The 23380-nt window shown below is 53.3% G+C and overlaps 2 protein-coding genes across 2 annotated transcripts in view; one reads left to right on the top strand and one right to left on the bottom strand.

The window, feature by feature from the left end:
* SLC7A7 (solute carrier family 7 member 7) overlaps positions 1 to 23380 on the top strand; it is a 74395-nt gene that overhangs the window by 2217 nt on the left and 48798 nt on the right. Inside the window, exon 2 of the mRNA XM_082734631.1 lies at positions 17102 to 17305. Coding sequence (XP_082590757.1) covers positions 17155 to 17305 — 151 coding nt within the window. The 5' untranslated portion in view covers positions 17102 to 17154. The remainder of the gene's footprint in view (positions 1 to 17101; positions 17306 to 23380) is intronic.
* MMP14 (matrix metallopeptidase 14) lies at positions 11904 to 23002 on the bottom strand. The gene is made up of 10 exons (XM_082734637.1): positions 22073 to 23002; positions 17714 to 17862; positions 17401 to 17523; positions 16708 to 17015; positions 16042 to 16203; positions 15538 to 15698; positions 15222 to 15360; positions 14939 to 15089; positions 14345 to 14460; positions 11904 to 13998 (listed from the first exon to the last, which is right to left on the bottom strand). The coding sequence occupies exons 1-10, from the start codon at positions 22175 to 22177 to the stop codon at positions 13664 to 13666; spliced, it is 1749 nt and encodes a 582-aa protein (XP_082590763.1). The 5' UTR covers positions 22178 to 23002; the 3' UTR covers positions 11904 to 13663.

The raw sequence follows: 23380 nt of genomic DNA on the forward strand, positions 1-23380 counted from the left end.
GAAGCCATAGAGTTGGCCATAAAAAGGTCCACTGGGGGCACCTGGGTGGCTCAGTGGGTTAAGCCGCTGCCTTTGGCTCAGGTCATGATCTCAGAGTCCTGGGATGGAGTCCCGCATCGGGCACTCTGGTCAGCAGGGAGCCTGCTTTCTCCTCTCTCTCTCTCTCTCTCTCTCTCTCTGCCTGCCTCTCTGCCTACTTGTGATCTCTCTCTGTCAAATAAATAAATACATAAATAAATTTTAAAAAAAGGTCCACTGGGACCTTGGTCCTGTGCCAAGGGATTTGGGTCCCTCAGTCTCTCTGTGCCCTCTCCTGTGCTCCCTCTCTGTACAGCCCTAGGAGTGAAATAGGATCCTGAGTATGGAAAAAGGATGTTGCGCAAAGGAAAGCAGGGTGAAGAGGTTGGAAAAATAAAATATTTAAGTTCTAAAAGTGATCATGAAGGTTTTAGTTGAGTGCTGGCTACGTGTTCTCTATGCTTCATGGATGCCTGAAATTCTTTTTTTTAAAGATTTTATTCATTTGAGACAGAAAACATGAGCTGAGGGAGAGGGAGAAGCAGAAGCAGACTCCCCACTGAGTGGGAGCCCAAGGACAAGGATGAGATGATGAGATGATGAGATGTGGGGCTGGATCCCAGGATCCTAGGACCCGGAGTTCATGACCTGAGCCAAAGGCAGCTACTTAACCACCCGAGTTACCCAGGTGCCCTGGATGCCTGGAACTCTTAAGACTTCACTTGAACTTCAGGAGTTTACTGTCTACTTGGAAAGAGAGGTCAGATACACAAATGAGAGAAACCAGACAGCCTTGTGGAGTACCCATGGGAGTGGCATATGAGGGAATGAGGAATTATAGAAAGGAAATGGAAAAGGTGGTCCTGAATTGGAAAGAGTTGTGGGAGGCAGGAAAAGGAGGAAGGGAGCCCATGGTCTGGGATGCTGAGTAAATGAAAATTGGCCAAAAAATATAGTCAAGGTCTAGTCTATTGGGAGCGGTCATCATCAGGAAGAAATGGCACCAGGGTAGAATAGTCTTGCATTTCGTAAATATTTATTAGAGTGCCTTCCAAGTACAAGGTATTCGACAGTGGGGACTTATATTTAAGAGTGAATTCAAGCCTCAAAATGATAGGAAAAAATTAAAGAGGACTTGGGCGCTTAAAATGAATTTAAGCTTTAATTAGTCTAGTGAGTTTCAGTGTCCTGGCCCATATAAATCACACCCTAGGCCATCAGGTACACTTAGGAATGGGCCTGAAGAGATGTTCCTGGAAATCTTTGAGGAATTATAAAAAATAGTGGAAACGGGCAGATGTTTGGTTTTCAAAATGATAATATCTAACTTTGGTAGACTACTTGCCTGTGGCAGGCCCTGTTCAAGCACTTCATGTGTATTATCTCAGTTAATCCTCACCACGCCTCTAGGAAGTAGGTGTTATTTTTGCCCTCCTTTTATAATTGAGGAAACTAAGTCATAGGTAGGTCAGATAACTTGCTCAAGATGAAACTACCAGCACGTGCAGGAGCCAAGCTGCTATGGTCTAAATGTTTGTGTCTCCCAGGCCCCAGATTTGTATGTTGATTTCCTATCATCCCCAAAGATGATAGTATGAGAAGGTGAGCCTTCGGGAGATGACTCTGAGATGGAGTCCCTGAGATGGAGCCCACAATGGGACTAGTGCCTTTTATAAAAGAGGCCTGTGCACTATGAGAGGACACAGTGCGGTGGTGTGGTAGTGAATCAGGAAGAGGGCCCTCACCAGTGGGTGCCCAAGCTGGTGCCTTGACCTTGGACTTCTCAGTCTCCAGAACTGTGAGCAATAAATCCACTCAAAATACCAAAATGGTATTTTGGTATATCAGTCCAAAAGGACTAAGACAGAGGCTTGCTACTGAGAAGTTGGGGTGCTGCTGTAAAAAAATACTTAAAAATGTGGAAGTGGTTTTAGAACTGAGGAAGGGTCAGAGACCAGAGGTGCGTGCTTGGAGAAGGCCCCTGCTGTGGTGAATGGACCGTTAGGGGAGATTCTCGTGAGGGCTCAGACAAGAGAGCTGTCTGGACCTCAGACTCCTTAGATTACCTCAGTGGTAGTGCACAGAATGTGAATAGAAGTATAAGGATGGTTGGTCAAAGTCACTCTGACTGGGTCCCAGATGGAGATGAGGGACATGTTAATTGGAAACTGAAGGAAAGGAGATCCTTGATACAAAGAGGCAAAGAGCTTGGCCAAATTGCGTTTGTGTCCTAGTATTTGTTGGAAGGTGGAACACACGATTGATGAAACCGGATATTTGGCTGAAGAAATTTCTTTATTTTTTTAATTTTTTTCTTTTAAGATTTTATTTATTGGGGTGCCTGGGTGGCTCAGTGGGTTAAGCCTCTGCCTTCGGCTCAGGTCATGGTCTCAGGGTCCTGGGATAGAGCCCCAATCCTGCTCTCTGCTCAGCAGGGAGCCTGCTTCCCTTCCTCTCTCTCTGCCTGCCTCTCTGCCTACTTGCGACCTCTGTCTGTCAAATAAATAAATAAAATCTTTAAGAAAAAGTTTTATTTATTTATTTGACAGAGAGAGATCACAGGTAGGCAGAGAGAGAGGGTGAAGCAGGCTCTCACTGAGGAGAGAGCCTGATGCAGGTCTTGATCCCAAGATCCTGAGATCATGACCTGAGCTAAAGGCAGAAGCTTAACCCACTGAACCACCCAGGCATTCCTGACTAAAAATGTTTTGTAGCAAAGTGTTGAGGAAGCTTCCTGGTTTCCCTTGGATACTTTTTTTTTTTTTTTTTAAGGTTTTTGTTTATTTATTTGACAGAGAGAGAGAGAGGAAACACAAGAGTGGGGAGTGGGAGAGGGAGAAACAGGTTTCCTGCCGAGCATGTAGCCCGATGCAGGGCTTGATCCCCAGGACCCTGGGATTATGACCTGAGCTGAAAGCAGTTTTTTAACAACTGAGCCATCCAGGCACCCTTCACTTTAATCTTATAGTAAAATGCAAGAAGAGAATAATGACTTAAAGGGGGAATTGTTCATCAAAAAGGATGCAGAACTAAGATTTGGAAAATTCTTATCACTATCTAATATTCTGTATATATTTTACTCATTTATCATGTTTATTGCCTGCTCCTCCCACAAGAATGCAAGTTCGCTGGGGTAGGGATTTGTTGGTTTGCTGGTGTATCCCCAGTGCCCAAAACCGTGTCTGACAGAAAGTAGATACTCAATAAATATATGCCGAATGAATGCCAGTCCTAGGCATCACACAGATTACATCCTTGAATTCACTCAACTACTCTTTCAATTATTAACCCCATTTTAAAGATGAGGAAATGCAAGCGCTGTAAAGTTACCTAATTTGCTGGCCTCCAAACTAGTAAATTGTAAAGACTGGATTCACACTTGGCCTGTGTGACTCCAGAGCCATTTTTCCTAACCATTATGTGTAATGGCCTCTCTGTGCTGTAGGCGATGTATTAAAAGATCGATAAGGGGCGCCTGGGTGGCTCAGTGTGTTAAAGCCTCTGCCTTCGGCTGGGGTCATGGTCTCGGGGTCCTGGGATTGAGCCCCGCAACGGGCTCTCTGCTCAGCGGGGAGCCTGCTTCCCCCCTCTCTGCTGGCCTCTCTGCCTACTTGTGATCTCTACCTCTGTACAAATAAATAAATAAAATCTTAAAAAAAAAAAAAAAGATTGATAAAATGGGTTGCCTGGCAGCTCAGTCAGTGGAGCACAAAACTCACTACATTGTGAGTTTGAGCCCCACACTCAGTGTATAGATGACCTTAAAATAAAATCTAAAAAAAAGATTGATAAAATGAATCAGTGCGGAGGAGGGTGTTAGAACTGGTGAGGGGTCTCTAAGCCATGTCATATAATAAGCTGTTTATGGAACTAGAAAGTCTTTTCACCTAAAGAAAAGCTTAACTTGAGTGAAAGATTGAATATATGAAAACTAGATCCAAGTATTTGATGAGCTATAGCATGGAACAAGAATTTGTTTGTTTTGTGCAGTGAAGGGCAGAGCCTGGAATTAACAGAGCAAATAAAGAAAATCAGTGTATTCCCTGCCTGAGGTTCAGGGTTAATGCAGAGGGACAGATGCCTTGGAACTTCAAGATTCCTTGGCAACTCTGTGAATCATGAATTTCATGATGGCATAACTTCCCAGAAAACAAGGGCAAAGAAGCTTCTAGAAGCATGTTGTGTATGATGCTAACAGGAACCCAACACAGAAAGTCGAGAAAAGACCTGGGGTGGGAATAAAGAGGTCATGAGGGCCCTTTAAGGAGAAGTTTCAGTGCTGAATTTGGCAGCACATATACTAAAATTGGAACAATACAGAGAAGATTAGCAAGGCCCCGTGCAAAGATGACACAAATTCATGAAACATTCCATATTTTTTTTTAGATTTTTTTTTTTTAAGATTTTATTTATTTATTTGACAGAGATCACAAGTAGGCAGAGAGGCAGGTAGAGAGAGGGAGGAAGCAGGCCTGCTGAGCAGAGAGCCCTATGCGGGGCTCGATCCCAGGACCCTGGAATCATGACCTGAGCTGAAGGCAGAGGCTTTAACACACTGAGTCACCCAGATACCCCCCTGCTTCCTCTTTTTTAAAAGAAGTTTCAGGGGTGCCTGGGTGGCTCAGCTGGTTGGATGTCTGCCTTCCACTTGGGTCATGATCCCAGGGTGCTGGGATTGAGCCCTGTGTTGGCCCCTGCTTATGCTCTCTCACTGTCTCTGTCAAATAAATCAACTAAAAATCTTTAAAAAAAATAGAGGAGAAGTTTGAGTAAATGCCTGGGTTGCTTCCACAGATATAGAGGTTAGTTTAAAAAGAAATGACTGGTTGGGGGGGCCTGGCTGGCTCAGTCAGAAGATCATGCTACTCTTGATCTTGGGGTTGTGAGTTCGAACCCCATATTAGGTATGGAGATTATTTAAGTGAATAAATAACTTTAAAAAACTTTAAAAAAATGACTAGTGAAGGAATGCAGACAGCTGTTGAAAAACCTTGGCTTGACAGAAAAGGGGGATATGAGGGAAATCATTCAAGGCTGCAGCAGTATCCAGAAGAGCTTTTCAAGATGTGGAAACTTCTGTGTTTGAAGGAGTGGGGATTAAAGATCCTGCCATATGGTTATAGGAGCAAGTTTCTTTGTGCTTTGGAAAGAATGAGATGCTGGGTTGGAGACACACCTTGGAGGTTTGGAGCAACCTCAAATCATGTCCATTTTGGGGGTATCTGGTTTATTACAAAGTTAAATACAAGACAGTTTCAAAGATACTTTGTATGTTTTATATATTCATAAAGATTTTATTTATTTATTTTTAAAGATTTTATTCATTTGAGAGAGAGCAAGAGCAAAAGAAATCACAGAGGGAGAGGGAAAAGCAAGAGCCCAATGTGGGGCTCTATCCCAGGCCCTGAGATCATGCTGAGCCAAAGGCAGAGGCTTACCCTACTGAGCCACCCAGGCACCCGAAGATTTTATTTTTTTAAGTACTCTCTAAACCCAACTTGAATTTAAAAACCCTGAAATCAGGAGTCACATATTCTATTTGACTGAGCCAGCCAGGTGCCTCAATACTTAGTGTATTTTAAATGTTCCTATTTAACAAATGAAAACTCTTAGCATAAACACAGCAATATTATGGTGATAGTTATAAAATATCTACAGGCATTTTTTTTTTTCAAGTACAAAATTTAAAAGTTCTATAAATGTGAGACTTGGATTAAAGGATCCTCCTGTAGTAGGGATGAGGTTAGGAGGATGGGGGCAGGTTAGAGGAGCCCCAAGAGGGAGCATGATCCAGGGGAGTGACAGAGAAATGCCCACTCTGGGGATAAAGGAGTCAGGAAGGCCTGCTTGCCTTGGCATGAAGGAGTTCTGTCAAAGCATTTGGAGGTGGGGGCCCAGGGGGAAGGGCATCCTGGAGCGATCAGTGTCTGAGGCGTCCACAGGGGGGCAGCGTGGCGACTCGGAGGAGCTAGGAGAGGCACCTCGTAGTGCCCCCTTACTTCCTCCTGCACCCCCTCAACTCTACTCCCTCTTCCTTCCCCTTGTTATTCGAGGGCTGCCCACCAACCCCTGCACAGGAACAGATGAGGGAAACTCTGACTTTTTCTAATGTGCAGCTGGAAGACTAAGGCTTGTCATCCTGTTGCGCCCATAGTCCCACCCCTGTAAGTACAGGTGTCCTGGTTGGAAACATGGAAAGTGGAAAGGGGGAAGGAACAGGCTGGCCAGTGGCCTTGATGGGGGGCTGTCTTGGCCCCTGCCTCGCTCAGGCTTGGCGCGCAGTGCCAACACCCAGCACAAGGGGGCGCAATCGTCCCGCAAACCCTGCCCGGCTGGCCTCTGCCGCAAAGTGGGTGTGGGGGTGAGGCTAGCCAGAGACTGGGGTGGGTGTTCTTCTGGGCCTCTTGTCCAGTTTTCCTTCACCCAGAATTTAGATGGCGTTTTGTGCAGGCAAGGGGTGGGGAGCTCCAGAGCACGGGCTGGTAAACTGGAGGAGAGACTTTGGGGGCAACTGGCATGGAGCTTAGAGAGGTGTCAGGATGAGAGACCTGGGTGTTGGGCCCCTAGGTCAGGATCTGGGAGCAGGCTGGCCTGAGGGTGCAGTCTGTAGGATTGATATTTCCAGAAGCTCTGGGTTAATACAACCCAATATTGATCACTCCTAGATTAAGGGCAGGCTGTGGAGGACACACGGGGAAACCATAGGGACAAAGTAGTTGCTTAGGAGTTATGGAGTCCATGACATTGATATATTTTTCTCTCTCTCTCTTTTTTAAACTTTTAAGATTGAGGTGGAATAGGGCACCTGGATGGCTCAGTGGGTTGAGCCTCTGTCGTCAGCTCAGATCATGATCTAAGGGTCCTGGGATCGAGGCCCCCATGGGGCTCTCTGCTCAGCAGGGAGCCTGGTTCCCCCTCTCTCTCTCTCTGCCTGCCTCTCTGCCTACTTGTGATCTCCCTCTGTCAAATAAGTAAATAAAATCTTTAGAAAAAAAAAAAAAGATTGAGCTGGAATAGACAGTCAAGCTCATGAAGTGTACTAAAACCTACAGCTTGATGATCTTTTTTTTTTTTTTTTTTTAAGATTTTATTCACTTATTTGACAGAGATCACAAGTGGGCAGAGAGCCCGATGTGGGGCTCAATCCCAGGACCCTGGGATCATGACCTGAGCTGAAGGCAGAGGTTTTAACCCACTGAACCACCCAGGTGCCTTTGATGATCTTTTGACCTTACATATACATAACACTTGTGTACATACATGTACAGTATTTACACATTTGTAGGTATAGCTGTTGGCTTGTGTAATTCACAGTTTCACTGGCAATTTAAGTCAACAAACTTTTTATTTATTTTATTTTTTAATTTTAAAAAAAAATTTTTATTTTATTTATTTGACAGAGATCACAAGTAGGCAGAGAGGCAGGCAGAGAGAGAGGGAGGGGGAAGCAGGCTCCCCGCTGAGCAGAGAGCCCAATGTGGGGCTCAATCCCAGGACCCCGGGATCATGACCCGAGCTGAAGGCGGAGGCTTTAACCCACTGAGCCACCCAGGCGCCCTATTTATTTTTTTAAAAAGATTTTATATATTTATTTGATAGAGATCACAAGTAGGCAGAGAGGCAGGCACGGGGGCGGGGGGGGGGGGGGAAGCAGGCTCCCCGCTGAGCAGAGAGCCTGATGTGGGGCTCAATCCCAGGATCCTGAGATCATGACCCTAGCTGAAGGCAGAGGCTTAAACCACTAAGCCACCCAGGTGCCCCCTTTTCCCCTTTTTAAAAGATTTTATTTATTTCTTTGTCAGAGAGAGTGAGATTGAGAGCAGGAGCGGGGGAGCCAGCAGGCAGAGGAAGAAGCAGGCTTCCTGCTGAGCAGGGACTCAGTCCCAGGACTCTGGGATCATGACCTGAGCTGAAGGCAGCCACTGAAATGACCGAGCCACCCAGGCGCCCCTTTAAGTCAACAAACTTTCATTAAGGGGCTTCTGCGTGCCTAGCACCAGCCTACTCCTTTGTAAGGAAGTAAGGACAGAACGTGTTTTTCCCGTGGCCTCAGTGGGGTCAGTATTATTATGAATCATAGTCATTCCTTGACAGAACTATCTCGTCAGTGCCTTGCAGGGCTGTGGCAGGCTGTGTGAGCTACTTGCAAGTGGCCATATTTTGGGGATCCAAACTCGGACGAATTGTCCGCCATACATGAACACACAGTGAACGTGAATACACAAATGCACAGAACCTCATGAAGATAATATTATTGGATCCAGAATATACCGTCAGGGCAGCCACGACCCTAGCACAGAGCCAGACACTGAGTGGCCAAGGAGAGCATTTTTGGGAATTGATTTTGCTCTCTGGCCTAGTGCTCCAAGTCTCTGGAAGCTGAGCGAAGGGTGACGTCTTTGACCACAGGCTGGATCAGAATGAGCTGGAGCTTGTCGCGTGTGTGTGAATCCGCTAGGTCTTCGGAGGCACCGGTCTTTTCCCCTCTCTTGTGGTCATCCTGGCCTTGCCCCACCCAGACCCCATCCTGCCCCAAATCAGGGAAGTGTCCCTATTGGGAAGTGAAGTGTGTGAGCAGGAAGTGACCCATGATGAGGCAGCTGCCAGACCTGGTCTGGTCCCTGAGTCAATGAGCTACTTCAGGCACTCAAAGGAAGTCTTTCCGCCAATTCACTGCAGTGTGGACACCTCTTCTGTGCCCTCTATTGGTCCTCCCCACCCAGGTGTGGGTCTGTGGGGACAGGAAACTGGTCTCCTCCTCCTCTAAGCCACAAAGTGCCCATTGGAGAAATAAGGTACCCTTCTGGAGGGTAAGGTGCTGCCTCAGCATGGAAGCAGGGGAAGCTGCAACCTTGGGGTGTGGCAATAGCCCTCTTTGGGGTGCCTGATCCTGCTGTGAAGCCTCTGGTTCCAGGATTGGTGAGGGACAGCGGAGGACAGAGGGGGGTGGGCCTGGCTGGGGAAGGCTGGCCTGGAAGGCGCTCAGCCTTCGGCCCTGGGCCAGGGTGGAAAGTATGTGTGTGAGCTCATTTGGAAGGTGGCTTCTGGCCAGTCAGGCCTGCCTCCTCTCCAGGCCCCAATTGCCCAGCCCCCATGAAGACCGCCACTGGGTCTCCCCAGTCTCCCAAGACTGTCTGAGGGACGAAGGCTGAAACCCCCAGGTTAAGTGTTTAGCCCCTGGTCTCCTAAAGAAAGTGAGTTCAGATTTGGGAGGTGGGTGAGAAGGGGGTACAGGGACAGCAGGACAATGGATTAGCCTTGACTCGGGTTTCCTTGGAGCCTCAGGGAATGGTAACTGTCCTTGTAGGCCCTTGCACAGCCATTTGCCACCCCCATCCCTCCCTTAGCTGCGACCACTAGTGCCACTCAGTCCTTCTGGCTTCTGAGTCCTTCCTGCTTCTTCCTTCTTTCCCTCAGAGGGGGACCTGTTCCTGTCCCCTAAAAAGGAGGTGACTGCAGGCAAAGTGGGTTTCTGAGGAAGAGCCCTTCTCCTGCTGCATTTCTATGCCCCATGCTGTTGCTCCCGCATGGAGTAAGAAGCAAGTACTCATGGGCTGTCAGATCCCCAGAACACACACCACCACACACACCCAGCCACGCAGGGGCCACATTGGAAAAGACACTCAAAGACAAGGGCAGAATCTACCAGCACGGGGGAAAAAAATCAGACAGATCTGGGTTTTCATTTTGGATTAAGGAGCTACGACCTTAAGGAAGTCTTATCTGGGTCTCAGTTTCCAAACCTGTAAAACAGGGGCAGTGATTGTGCCTGTGTCATTGTACCTGGACCAATGTTGGTTTTTTTTACCACCTCCCTTTGGCTGGAAAGGGAAGTGGGAGTACAGAGGGGAAAGAGGACTAGGAAGTCTGGCAGTGTCCGGAGAAGGGGGCCCCAGAGGAGGGACAGTGGAGTCCCAGCAGGGGTGGCCAGGTTGTGCATGAAGGGTCACCCTGCTCAATCCTCCCTTCTCTAGAAGGCCTGGCTTGTTCTTTGATCTTCGCTTCTCATGTCGCTGACCCAGCACCTGGCCAGCAGCCTTGGAGGTGTGGGCCCAGCTGGTGGTAGGATCCCCGGGGAAGGGCTCAGACGTGTGGGGTGCCATGGTGGGCAGAGCGCTGCCTCTGCTCAGCGCTTGCCCCTGCTGCAGGCTCCTTTGAGGCCGCGTCCCTGGGTTCTGCCCAAACCTCCTCGCAGATTCCCCTTGGCTCTCCCCGGCTGCTCTAGCTCCATGTGCTGCTTTCGAATACAGGAACTTGGAACCTTAGAAACTGGGTCAGGCCCAATGGACAGAGCGGGGTAGGGCCAGTAAAAGCAGCATTTCCAGGTCTCTCGGGAGCCGCAGGGACCTCTGTTCTCCCCTCACCCCGCCTGACCCTGTGCGATCAGCAAGGCACCTCCCCAGCGTCTCTGGGTGGCCTCCCTGGGCTGGACCCCTCAGGCCCAGGGCATGTCAGAAGCACGGGACCTTGCAGGCCTCCACCCCACAGTTCTCCCTGCCCAGGAAGCCTCTTCCACCTCTTTTCCCCTTTGTCTCTGGTCCTCCATTCCCATCTCTCCCCCTTGGCTTCAGAGAGCATCTTGTGATTCCAGAATCAGGGCCAAACAATTTCCTCGTGATGGGGAAACCGCACTCCAGCCGTGGCAGTCCTAGGCTCCCCCTCCTCTTCCCTCTGGCAGTCCCCCCTCCCCAGGCTCCTCGACTGGCTCCAGCTGTGTTTTGCAGAACTCCCACTGGATAACATCTGTAATTGCCTCCAGATGTGGGCCACAAAAACACAAAGGGGCCATGAGCTCATCTTCGAGCTCCTTGCAACACGCACATCCCCCCCCACCCCTCCCCCCAGACAGCCCCTGACTTTCCCATGCCAGCTTCCCTGGGTCCCCATCCCCTCTGGTGAGGGTGGCAGGGAGGTGTCCACATCCACTGAGATACAAAGGCTGTGCCAAACAGCTGTTGGCGGGAGAGGTGGAGGCGGCCAGGCGCAGGGTCAGGGTTCCTGGCTGGCAGAGAGGTGGGGTACCCCTTCTGCCAAAGCAATCACACCAGCCAGCTCTGAAGAGCAGCTGGAGAGAACCGCTGGCCTACGTGGGGCCAGCGCTCGTGGAGGAAGGCTGTGGAGGGGGCCTGGGCTCGAGCCCAGGGAGGGCTGGGCTAACGCAGGAAGGGAAGGGGAGGAAGAAATAGGGCTGCTCCCCTTCAGCTGAGCTGACTCAGCAGCTGAGCTATTCCTCCCTCCAGGCTGGTTTCGGAGGAAGGGTGGGTCAATAGCCTGGGAACCCTGTCTGGGGCAGCAGTTTCGAAGAAACAAAGCCTTGTTATTCTCCCCTTCCGCCCTGACCATCCTGCCTCTCCTGGGCAGTCCGGTGAGATTCCTGTTTTGCCAGAGAGAGGCTGCTCCTCACTGGCCACAGGACAACTGTTTGGTCTTCCTGGGTGTTCCTTCTGCCCCTACAGCCGAGCCCCCTAGGCCTAGAAGAGGCTTAGATGCACGCAGGGCTGGGTTAAAGGGCTCAAAGACATCCAGGGAGTCCCCAGCAGCAGAAAGAGAGGTCTGAGGAAACAGAGGGTCTGCGGCCAGATCACAGGACAGGGTAATGCAATTTAGGAAGATTTTCCGTGGCCTCAGCTTGACCACTTCCTCTTGCTCTGGGCCTCCAAGGTAACCTCTTAGCTGGATTGGAGAGGGCGCCTGGGCTCTGGGGACCACTTCCCTGCCTCCACGGAGTGTGTATACCTTCCTTCCCAGCTATGGCCCTGAACCCTCACTGTCCACCAGGGATAAACATATTCCTTTATGAAAAATACCGAAACCCCAGGTCACAGAAAACACAGGTTATGGGCATGCTTTCCATTCACCTCTCTGAGAGAAGGCAGCCACACAAAGAATGTGAAACACCATTTATTCTTTGTGGAAAGGTTGAACAAGGTCAAAAATGTCCTTAGAGGGCACTGACCCAGCCCCGCCCTGCAGGTTCCTGGGGTCCGATGCCTCTGCACCCCCCACCCCCACCCTTCCCCTGCCCCTTGTTAACAAAAAGGAACGATTTGAAGGGAATTCATATATAATAATTATAATAAAAATATACATTAAACGAAACAAAAAAAAAAAAACCAAACAAGACAAATTTAGCCGAACTGCCAGCACCGTTCATCCCACACACCCCCACCCCCCACCCCCGGAACTCCCCTACCCCTAACATTCCTCTCCTCTCCCTGTCCCCACAGGGTCTTACTCTCTCAAGTCCCAGGTACCATGACCACCTGTGGTGGCCAGAGGAGACTTCCAATGGGCAGGCTGGCTGGGGGAGAGGAGGCAGGATGGGACGAGGGGCAGGGGTATCAGGCAGTGAGGGGCTAACCTGACAAGACCCACCCAGGCACCTGCCCTCTCACTGAAGCCAGCTGAGGCTGCTGAGTGCTGTCAGCCCCTGGTCACCACCCATGAGGGTGGCCACCCTCATGAAGGTCCCGAGTCACCAGTCCCTGGATGTGTGTCATCTCTGCTCTTTTCTCTGGGCTCCCTACCCTTCCCATACTTGTATGCTGGCTGGAGGAGTGGAGCACCAAAGTGGAGTAGGTATGCCCTTCTCCAGCCCTTCCTCAGACCTCCAATAAAACATGGCCTCCTCCGGGAACGACCACCCACCTGGTGGAGCCCCTGCTGGCCTGGCCCACCTGGCCGCCCTCCCCCCATCCCCTGGCCCTCCACTCCCACTGCGCCTCCCTGCTTAGCCTTTGGTCCTGTCCTATCCCCCTGACTGCTCTGCCCCTTGGTCCCCATCCCAGCTGTCTGCATTTGAGTGAGATTCTTCTTCTGTCACCTTCAGGCTCACCCCAGGGGTCCAGACAGTCCCTCTCCTTGGCCCTAGCCATCCTACCCTGGGAGCTGCAGCCTGTGCTCTCACTCCTCTAACCCAGACATCCCCAGTCAAGGCTGACATTTGTGGGGGTAAGGCATTTGTGGGGGGTAGGGCCGTCAAGGGTTTCTACAGCCCCTTAATGGCTCAGGCTCCTTGGGGCCAGGTGGGGCAGAGGCAGATCTTTGCAGAGGGGACTGACTCTGAGCTTCCCTCCCAAGGTCTTAGGGTGGCTGTGTGGCCTTCCCCCACACCACTCCTACTCTCTTAGGGTCTCTCCTCTCAACAAGATTAGATTCCTTTAAGCCACAAAGAGTGGTAGGAGGTTGCCACGGGGGTGCACCGGGTGGGGGGGGCTTGTGGGGCTGGAGTGCCCAGAGCCTCCTGAGGTCAGAGTTCAGAGGTTAAAGTTATATCAGGGAATGGAAAAGGAGCAGATGACCCCATTTGACCTTTGCCAGCGAGGTCTGAGGGTCCTGCCTTCAAGTGCAGAGCCAAGACATTCAGATGGGGCTGGGCACACACCAAGCTACAGAGGCCCCTGGTGGGGGAGCAGGAACTGAAAGGGGCAGCCCCTGATCAGCCCCCAGGGGACTCCATCTAGGGAAGAAGCAATGCCAGGGTTGAGGTGGAGAAAGGCAGTCAGGTGATAGAAAAGAAGGGAGGTGGGGGGCGGGGTAGGGAGAGGGCCTGGGACAGGTGGAGCAGCCCACCCACCACCACCTGCTGCCACTGGCCTTCAGAGGCAAAGTCCTCGTGGTAGGAGTGGGTGGGCGGCCGTGGGGGTCAGACCTTGTCCAGCAGGGAACGCTGGCAATAGAGCAGTCGTTTCGGGGTCCCGTGGCGCCTGAAGAAGAAGACGGCGAGGCCCACTGCCAGCACCAGGAGCAGCAGCAGCACGGGCAGCACCACGGCGGCCGCACTCACCGCCCCGCTGCCCTCTTCGTCCACCTCGATGATGATCACCTCTGTCTCCTCCTCCGTTCCCTCGTCCGGCCGGCCACCTGACGCGGGGCAGCCCATCCAGTCCCGCAGGGCTGACTTGGGGTAGCCTGGCTCTACTTTCAGCTTCTGGTTGTTGAATTTCCAGTATTTGTTCCCCTTGTAGAAGTACGTGAAGACTGCAGCGGTCAGCAAAAAGGTGGAGGGAAGACCCACAGGGAGGAGAAGAGCGGGAGGGAAATCTGTGAGGCACTCGAGCGAGCTGAGTTAATTCCTTACCCTCTGTGAACACAAGTCGTCTTAGCTGTAAACCGGGGTAGTTCTAGTACCAGGCCAGTAGGGTTCTGGGGATTAGGGATCCGAGGTGCAGAAAGCACTTTCCTCAGAGCCTGGCATGTGGCAAGGCTTCCAGCCCCCTTGTCATCACTGCTTTCCCCACCATACTGTCCTGTCCAGCTTTCCTCCTGTTCTCCCTTAATCCGCTGTCCCCATCCTCCCCTCATGGACGCCTCCCTTGCCCCTCACCTTCATCGCTGCCCATGAATGACCCTCTGGGAGACTCGGGGATTCCTTCCCAGACCTTGATGTTTTTGGGGTACTCGCTGTCCACTGCCCTGAGCTCCTCGTTGAAACGGTAGTACCTGGGAGATAGGAGGGGAAGGGCAGCAGTAGGGCACTGGGCCTTTCCTCAGAGGGCAGCGGGGCCCAGACTGAACCCACCAGAAAGCAAAGGGTGCTGACGGACGGGGTGCGGGACCAGGGTTTTGAGTAATGAGGGCCTGTGGCTGAAAGTGGCGGAAGGTGGGGGTGGATGGGAGGTCCCAGGCTGCAAGGAGCCACCGGTAGCCTTTAATGACAGTGCCTGGCTGCTAGGGTGGAGGCACCGTGCTGGGGGGCAGGAGACGCCAAATGACCGGGTCTGAAATGGTGACCCGGTCACTTCCCACTCACTCAGCACCTAATGGAGGCCGTCTGTTGCTAGGCAACGGCAGAGGCTCAGCCAGCAACTAACTTCTCCAGGGAAACATCCCAGGGAGAGGTGGGTCTTTCTCCCTAACTGAGGGAATCGGTGGTGGCATCTGAGGAGGGAGGCCTGGGGTCAGTGGGCTGAAGTCTCACTTGTTTCCCCGGAAGAAGTAGGTCTTTCCATTGGGCATCCAGAAGAGAGCGGCGTCAATTTTGTCAGTAGGCAGTCCTCGGCCCAGCTCCTTGATGTGCTTGGGGTAGCCAGGTTCCAGGGAAGCTTCGTCAAACACCCAGTGCTTATCTCCTGGTGGGGAGAGGGAAGGGCAGGATCAGGGTTCCCCTCAGGCTCTTGTGTCTTTGGAGGAGTCAAGTGGAATCCAGTCCTCTAGGGAGACTCTCCGCACACCTGGAGAACTAGGGCAGAATGCCCGGTTACCTTTGAAGAAGACAAACTTGCCATCCTTCCTCTCATAGGCAGTGTTGATGGATGCGGGCAGGCCCCGCCAGAACTGGCCGATGGGCATGGGGTATCCATCCATCACTTGGTTATTCCTCACCCTCCAGAACCAGCGCTCCTAAAAGGTGTCGAGGTGGGGACGGTATGTTTTGTCTTACAGGGAGTCCTCTGGCTTGGTCCCCAAAGCTTCCCACTGTCTCAGTTCTAGTTCTTAGTCCTCCTGCTGCTGTTTCCACCCAGCCTGCTGGGCTTGGAGCCCTCCCGTCCCCCATACTGGCCCACTTCTTCCTCTTACCTTGAAGACAAACATCTCCCCTCGGAGCACAGCCACAGTGTCGAAGTTACCGTCACAGATGTTGGGCCCATAGGTGGGGTTTTTGGGCTTATCGGGGACAGAGGGCCTGGAGGTCGTCCTGGGTTGCGGCGGCATTTTGGTAGGGGACCCTGACTGACTCCCTGGTATAGAGAACATGAGAGGCACTTCAGACTTTATGGCAGAGAGGGCAGAAAGAACAGGTATATGGGCAGACAAGCCCCTTGGAAAGGTGTGGATGGCCCTGTGGGGGAGGCTGAAGTAATCAGGTGGGAAAGGACAGAAAAGGTGGAATCAAAAGTGGGAGAAGAATTAAACATGTAAGAGAGATAATGTAAAAAAAAGAAAGTGAGAGTAGGTGGTGGGTGGAGGCAGGGTCAAGTGGGGTTGGGGGTAGATCATAGGGCATGGGGGAAAGGAAGGGATGCACAGGTCAGAGAGGAAGAGCAGAGGAGGAGCAGAGAGATGTGGGCATAGAATTCTCACCGTAAAGTTGCTGGATGCCCCGGCGGTCATCATCGGGCAGCACGAAGTTCTCTGTGTCCATCCATTGGTAAAAGGGCGCCATGATGGCTGAGGGATCATTGGAGTGCTCAAGGCCCAGGGCATGGCCCAGCTCGTGCACAGCCACCAGAAAGATGTCATTCCCTGGAGGGATGGCGATGATTATGAGGGAAGCCTGGGTCCCTTACCTCAGAAGCCCTGCTTTCCCACCAGAGGCTTGGTTTTCACACCTGAGCCTGCCTGTCACATTTTCCACCCAAAAAGCCACGAAGCCAGTGAGCAATCTATTCTCGGCAGAGATGAGAGGGTGCTCTGGGGACAGATCCCAATCCCAGGGAGACATGTATTAAGGGAAGCTGAGGTCCCGTCTGGGCCTCAGGTTCTGCCAGGAGCTAGAGGTGACATTTGCCTGGAAAGTGGGAAGTCTTTGACTGGGAAGTCAGTTATTGGGTGAGAAAGGGACCAGATGTAAATGGAGCAAAATAAGAATTGGGCTTTCACTGGAAGTCAGATTAGGAGATCTCTATAGCCCAGAGACTTGGGGGTTTGAGGTTTTGGGAGGAGGCAGGACAAACACCCCCCCCCCCCGCCCCACAATGATCGTTGACTCTCCCCACAATAAATGAGTCCCAGGGCTACTTTGCTCACCATTCAGATCCTCATTCCTGACAGTCCAGGGCTCAGCAGAGTCAAAGTGGGTGTCCCCTCCGATGTTGGGGCCGGGGAAATAGGCATGGGCCAGGAAGCCACCCTCGCCATCAAAAGGTGTGCTGTCACCATGGAAACCCTCAGCGAAGAAGATCATGATGTCTGCTTGCTTCTCATGGCCCTCGCGGATATAGGCATAGGGCACCTCTCGGAATCGAAGCGGTGTGGCGCTCTCCCACACGCGGAATGCCTTGCGAATGGCCTCGAATGTGGCATACTCACCTACCTTGGGTGTGTAATTCTGGATGCTGAGGTCCAGCCATGTGGAGGAGGGGAGGAGGGGAGCGTGTTAGCATCACATCGAATACAATTCTCCTTCCCTGTACTTGCCCAGGTCTGACTGAACCGCCCAGCTACCTCTGCTGCCCCGGCTCTTCCTGCTGCCTCATGATACCTCTGCACCAAGAACTGAGGGCTCAACACCCCCCCGCAGGCTTCAGTTTCCTGGCCCTGGGGCGCACCCCCCACAGGCTGCACCTTCCCCCAGGATTACAGCCATGTTTCTCCCCACTCCCAGGGATGCTTCCCAGGGACAGAGGTGAGTAGGATAGGAGGCCTCTGAGTCTATGAGCACAACTGATAGGGAGGGCAACCCTGATGTTCTGAGAAAGGCAACTTGCCTGTTGGACTCACCAGAAAGTGATCTCATTATGCTGCCATTTGAGGCCCTGGATAGCATAGCGCTTCCTTCGAACATTGGCCTTGATCTCGGCCCCAAACTTATCTGGAACGCCACAGCGGGGACGCCTCATTGCCCTGGGGTTTGAGAATTGTGGCCATTAAAGAGAAAGGTCTTGTGAGGAAAGGGGGAGTGCCTGGCCTTAGGGTCAGTGTGGAGAAGGGGAGGGGGCAGGAGTCAAGCGCATAGGTAGCAAGGTCTCTGTGTTCAGTGTTGTCGCTGAGAGGTGGGTGCCATGCAGGATTCCCAGCAGGGTCTGGCACTTACTTCATGGTGTCCGCATCAGCCTTGCCCGTCACGCGCAGACCGTAGAACCTCTGCATGGCAGCGATGGCAGCTGAGAAGGACTGGGGTGAGCGGTGTGTGTGCGTGCGCAGGTCCCCGGGGGGCAGGTAGCCATACTGTTGCAGCCAGGCCTGCAGGGAGAAGAGCATGGCTTAGAGCATCTCCACTTGGCCCAAGGGGAGCCTCTGCCTCCCCCTGCTATCTGGCATGCACCCTTGGCTTAGGAGAAAAGGGCAACGAGCTCCCAGCCTGGCTCTGGCAGTGGGGCTGGAGGAGTTCCCAGGCTGGACCTGCACTCTGGCCCAGGCCCCAGTATGACTTGTCCTCTCAGGGCTGTGGGCTCCAACAGGGGTGGGGAGCCATGGCTCCGTACTTTGGCTGTAACTCTTGAGAATGGGAGCCCAGATGGCTTAACTGAGTCCTAGGATAGCTTCTCAGAGCTGTGATTCCTTCCAGCACTTTTCTTCTCTGTGTCAGTGTTCTTGTAGTTTGGATCCTGGGAATGGATTGTGGCCGTGATGGATGGAGGCAGGGAGGCTGAGGGGGGCTCTCTTTTGGGCCCTGTATGAGACCCTCTTGGGACAGGAATGCCATGCCTCCTGGACCCTCACAGCTGACATCTTTTTAGAAAGGAGGAAGCAGGGGCACCTGGGTGGCTCAGTGGGTTAAAGCCTCTGCCTTTGGCTCAGGTCATGATCCCAGGGTCCTGGGATCGAGCCCTACATTGGGCTCTCTGCTCTGCAGGGAGCCTGCTTCTTCCTCTCTCTCTCTCTGCCTGCCTCTCTGCCTACTTGTGATCTCTGTCTGTCAAATAAATAAATAAAATCTTTAAAAAAAAATTAAAAAAAAGAAAGGAGGAAGCAGAGCAGGAGCTAGGGCTGAGACGGGCTGCTGAGATAGGACGCTGGGACCTTTGGAGGTGGTGGGGTTAGGACCCAGCCACAGAGCTGGGATTCTGCCAGTCCCCATCCAAGCATCTGACCTAGGCCTTGGGACCTAAAGGCCCATTTGAGGTTCTCAGAAGAGAGAGTGGGAGATGGGGGTCATGGTAGAGACTCGGTGGCCGCACTGTACTTGAGGTATATTGTGAACTGTTCATAAGATAAAGGTTGGCGTATTGCTTTAACATAAAGTTAGGTTTTCGGTGTTCGACTGAAAGGCACACAAAATACAAAGCCCTGTTGGGGAGAAAAATCCAGCCTTTATTGTAAGAACGAACAATGGAGCATTTTCCTAAAGCCTGAAAAGTAAAGCGAGCCAAGTTATATATGGGATATAAAAATGCTCAGATTCTCTGATGGAGATACTACGTTGGTCCCTGCTCCAGCTTTGCCTTCCTTAGGAGTTCGGAGGGGGCCTGCAGGTTGCTTAGGATGGAAGTCTGGAGCGTGGAGTGGGTAGAGACTGCTGCTGGGTGCCACAACCCCCATCTCAGGTTGTCCACAATGGATCTTCCTGACGCCCTTCACCTCTAGGCCCCAGCCCTGATGGCGGAGCATTGCTCCTGCATTGGGGCTGGGGGTGATTCAGGAGCAGCTGACTGGGGACATGTGCCTGTGGGGCAAGAATTGCAACAGGGTTCTGGGAAGTGATCCCCCAAGGCTGATGGGAGTTAGGGCCCAAGATGTAAACAACCTAGCTTTTCCCCAGCCAATAGGCCTGGTCAGAGCAACCTTAGCACCACCCGCCTCCAAGCCCCTCCTCAGGGGTAGAGGAAGGAGCCAAGTTTAACCTCTGGAAGACCACAGGGGAGCAGAGCAGGGTGCTACAGAACCTGGTTGATCTCCCCAGGAGTTGTGGACGTGCCCTGACCTGTGCTGGCTGATGCCACAGCTAGTGCCCACGGGAGGCCTGCTGTGGCCTGTGCCCAAGTATGCGGGAAATTCCCTTTGCCCTTCGCCTCACCTGTGGTGTACACACACACCCCAGGCTTCTGACCCCTGGTGAGGGAGCGGCTGCTTCAGCTTTGGTGAAGGATGGGAGTGGCCTGCTCCTGGAGCTGGAAGTCAGGAGGACTTAAGTCAGGCCTCCTCAAGCCTCGGGGAAGGAAACTGAGGGGAATTCTCTTAGGGCTGAATAACAGAATGGAGGGTGGCAGAGAGGCGAGGAGAATCCACATCCAGGAGCTCTGGGATAAATCCCTCTTGGGAAAGTAGGCAGGTCTAAATATTCCCACCCACAACGTCCACCCCATACACGATAGAGAAAAATGGAGGCTTAGGCAAGAAAGGGACTTCCCTGCCTTCAAGAAAGCCTTGAGGCCTGGAAAGGAAGTGCCCCCATCCCTCTCCTCCCAGGCCTAGGCTCTGAGCAAAGCAAGAACCACAGAGAAGACTAGGAGGTGAGGTAGGAACCACAGAAGAGAGGACTCTTGTGTCTGCGGCTGGGTGGGGGGAAGGGCCAAGTGCCAGAAGGGGCCACGGGGAGGAGAGGGATGTCCTGGAGCTGGTGCAGGACTCTGGAGGCCTGGTGGGAGGAATCCAGCTGCCTGAGGCCTGGCCACCCCAGCTCGCCCTCTAGACTGGCCTGGAGAGGGAGCAACTATGTTAGGTCCAAAAACTCAGTTGGCTGGCTTTGTCTTGAAAACTGAGTGGTCTGGAGGTATTCCCCGAGAGTGGGGAGGTCCAGAGAACCCCTCCTACCTCTGGCCTAGGAGTCCTGGAGAAGCTGGGTGGGTTGGGGGAAATGCTGGCAAACGCCAGCAGGCCCTGGATGAGAGCCTCTGGGCCTGCTCCTCCCTCCCTCTGCCTCCCACCCCTCCGCGGCCCAGAAGCAAATGGTGGTTCTGGCACTGGGACTGCCCATGACCCACTTAGAACAGAGCCAGGGCTGCTGCCCCTCCCCTAGGGGGCCTAGTGGGGCAGGGGAGGGAGGGCAGGGCAGGCAAGGTTGGCAGTGGGCAGCCCCCTGATGCCCAGGCTTCTTTTGTTAGGAGCTCTCCTTGCAGGCCTGTGATGAAGACTCCAGGCCAGGGGTGAGGATGACTCCTCCTGCAGGGCCCTGTCAGGCTTAGCCCCAGGTCAGAGCTGTTCTCTCCCTGGTCACCCCCACTCCTAGTGCCACACTTTGCTTTTCAGCCTCAGATCCCTTCGGGACAGAGAGTGTTCTTTCTGGAGATGTTTCCTCCGGGGGGGGGGGGGGGTGTGGGTCTGGGGCCAGGACAGAGAGGGGAGGAAGCCAAGTCCAGATCCCCTCCCCCTTCTGGGGCCCTTCCCAGCCCCTCCCGACCGCACCCAGGCCCTGCCGGGCTGAGTGGGTTGAGATGGCCCAAAATAAGAAGCTGATCAAATTCGTCTCCCACCTTCGCCCCAAAATAAGAGAGAGAGAGCAAGAAAGAGAGGAAAAACCTCCCTAGACAACTCCCACGCGGCTTCCTCTCAGGGGGGTGGGCCAGCGTCGGGGAATGGGTTGGCGGGGGGCGCCTGAGACCTGTGCTGGTGCCCTGGGCCCGGCCCTCTCCCCACTCCCCAATGCGATGCCTTCAGTCTTCCTGCATAGAAAAGCAATTAACAAAATTAACAAAAAAGCAATTAACAAAGGCAACTAGAAGAGCCTAAAGGCGCCACTGGCTGGGGGTGGGGTGGGGTGGGAGGTTTGGGACGGTGAGGGGGGCAGAGGGAGGAGGCGGCCTCGCTGCCGAGCCCCTGGCTCACAAGGAAAGCTTTGTCTGTACGGAAAGGCGGCCGGGGCGCCAGCCCTGTGCGACCTTCGACGCCAGGGCTCCGGGCCGCGACACAGAGGGTCCGCGCGGGGAGGCGGAGTGGGGCGAGGGACGGGGCCGCTTGGCGGGTCTAGCCCCGACCCCACCTGGTGGTGGCTGCACCCGCGGAGGGCCGGGACCGCCCGGGAGGCGCGCAGCGTTGGGGGGCCCGGAGCCGCGGCGCGGTCCACCAAGCCTCCCCGGCCCGCGGGTGCGGGCGGGAGAGCGCTGGAGGGCTGGAAAGTTGAGGAAACAACGGACTGGCGCACATGACAAGAAAGCAGGGCAGCTCAAGGGCTGAGCGGAGTCCCAAGTATTTACCAGGCTCCCTCCTGGTTCTGCAGCGGAGCTCAGAGCCCCGGGGAACCGGGGACGGTGGGCCCCAGCTGTAAGGCTCTTCCCAGGAAAGAAAGTAGGTGGCGGCGGGTGGGGGTGGGGGGGCTGGTTGGGGAAGACAGAAGTTGGATCGACTTGGAAGTTTGGAGATGAGGAGGGAAAGCAAAAGGAGGGGGTTGCTGCTGCCCGGAGCGGCCAACCCCCCGAGCTTGCTGCTCTCTAAGGTGGACCCTGTCCTTTTGGAGACCCCCGGCTTGCCTCCCCGGCGGGCGCGACTCCCGGCAGGGCCGGAGGAGCTCACTTACTTCGGGGCTGAAGCTGCTCTGGGCCGAGCTGAGGGAGGCGAACGCGGTGGCGAGCGTGAGCAGGGGGAGCAGCAGACTGCCGGTGGGCCGTGGGGCAGGAGACATGGTCCGCGACCGTCCCGGCAGCCAGCCGTGCAGGCTCCGCGGCGGGGGCCCCAAGCCCTAGGGTCGCGCCGCCACTCCCTTGGGTCGCCTTTGTCTTCGGTGGGCACTGAATTTGGATTCCTAGAGCGCTGTCCGCTTGGAGATGGGGGGATTGTTCTTGAAAGTGTCTGTTTGTTCGTCCCCTCTTTCCCGTTTTTTGATCTTTCTTCTGCTTAGTCTGCGAACTGCATTGCGAGTCCTCTCTCACTCCTCTGGTCCCTCCCTTCTCCCACAGCCTCTCCGCCCCCGCCCCAATGCCCTCCTTTCCCGGTGCGGACGTGGTTGTTTCAGCCTGAATCCAATTACAGCCAAGAGTCGGGTAAAAAAAAAAAAAAAAAAAAAGGACAAAAAACACAAAACCAAAAAAAAAAAAAAAAAAAACCACCGTAAGTTGTCTTTTTGTGGTGGAGGCTGCCATCTGCAGGGGTTGGGGCCACAGCTAAGGACGGGGGGGTCTGTGTGTGTGTGAAGGGGGGAACCGAGGCCACGGGATGTGGGAGACTTTCTCCCCCTAAGCATATTTTAGGTTGCTTGATTCCCCTGGTATTCAGCATTTGTCTCACCTCAGAGTGGGAAGTACTGGGAGGCTCAGTGTCCCAGGCGGACAAGTTGAGAGTCTGGGATGCTGGTGGTGGTCTTCATGTCCACCACACCTGGGTTGGAGATTGTCTGCTGGGACGTGTGGCTCAACCAAACTGAAACATTTGCCCCTTGTTCTTGACAACCACCTCCATCCCTATTCTGCCCCAAACATGCAATAGTAACAAAACCCAACTATCAACCGACCAACTCCACAGCCACACTGGTCCCGTCCTTGCAGAAAAGACAAATGCCGTCCCTTAAACACCATCATTTGCAATCTGGCTACTCCTTATGCTGGTTTGGGAGGAAGGAGGTGCAAGGCCATGGAATGTGGGGAAAGGCAAATCAAATTCGGGGAAACTGTTAGACAAGAGAGATTGGGAGTTTGGACTTTGGGGTTTGGTTTTCCCCTCTACAGTGAAAAAAGGCAAAATGTTCAGGGACTGACTAAACAGAGAACAAAAGGTGGAGGTATGCAGGGAAGGGGTAGGGAGAGCTGAAGCTGACAGTGGGGAAGAGACAGATAAGAGGTTGAGAGCTAGATCTGGAAAAGCAGCCCAACAGAAGCAGGAAAAGTGTGGG

This window comes from Mustela nivalis (genome assembly GCF_964662115.1).
Source record: "Mustela nivalis genome assembly, chromosome: 6".
Taxonomy (NCBI): Eukaryota; Metazoa; Chordata; class Mammalia; order Carnivora; family Mustelidae; genus Mustela; species Mustela nivalis.

Excerpts from the sequence above, each read along its gene's own strand:
- MMP14 (XM_082734637.1), bottom strand. The coding sequence starts at position 22,177 with ATGTCTCCTGCCCCACGGCCCACCGGCAGTCTGCTGCTCCCCCTGCTC. Across the intron at positions 17,016-17,400 it reads CATAATGAGATCACTTTCTG|CATCCAGAATTACACACCCA; the intron begins GTGAGTCCAACA and ends GCTGGACCTCAG. Across the intron at positions 15,090-15,221 it reads CAAGTTTGTCTTCTTCAAAG|GAGATAAGCACTGGGTGTTT; the intron begins GTAACCGGGCAT and ends TCTCCCCACCAG.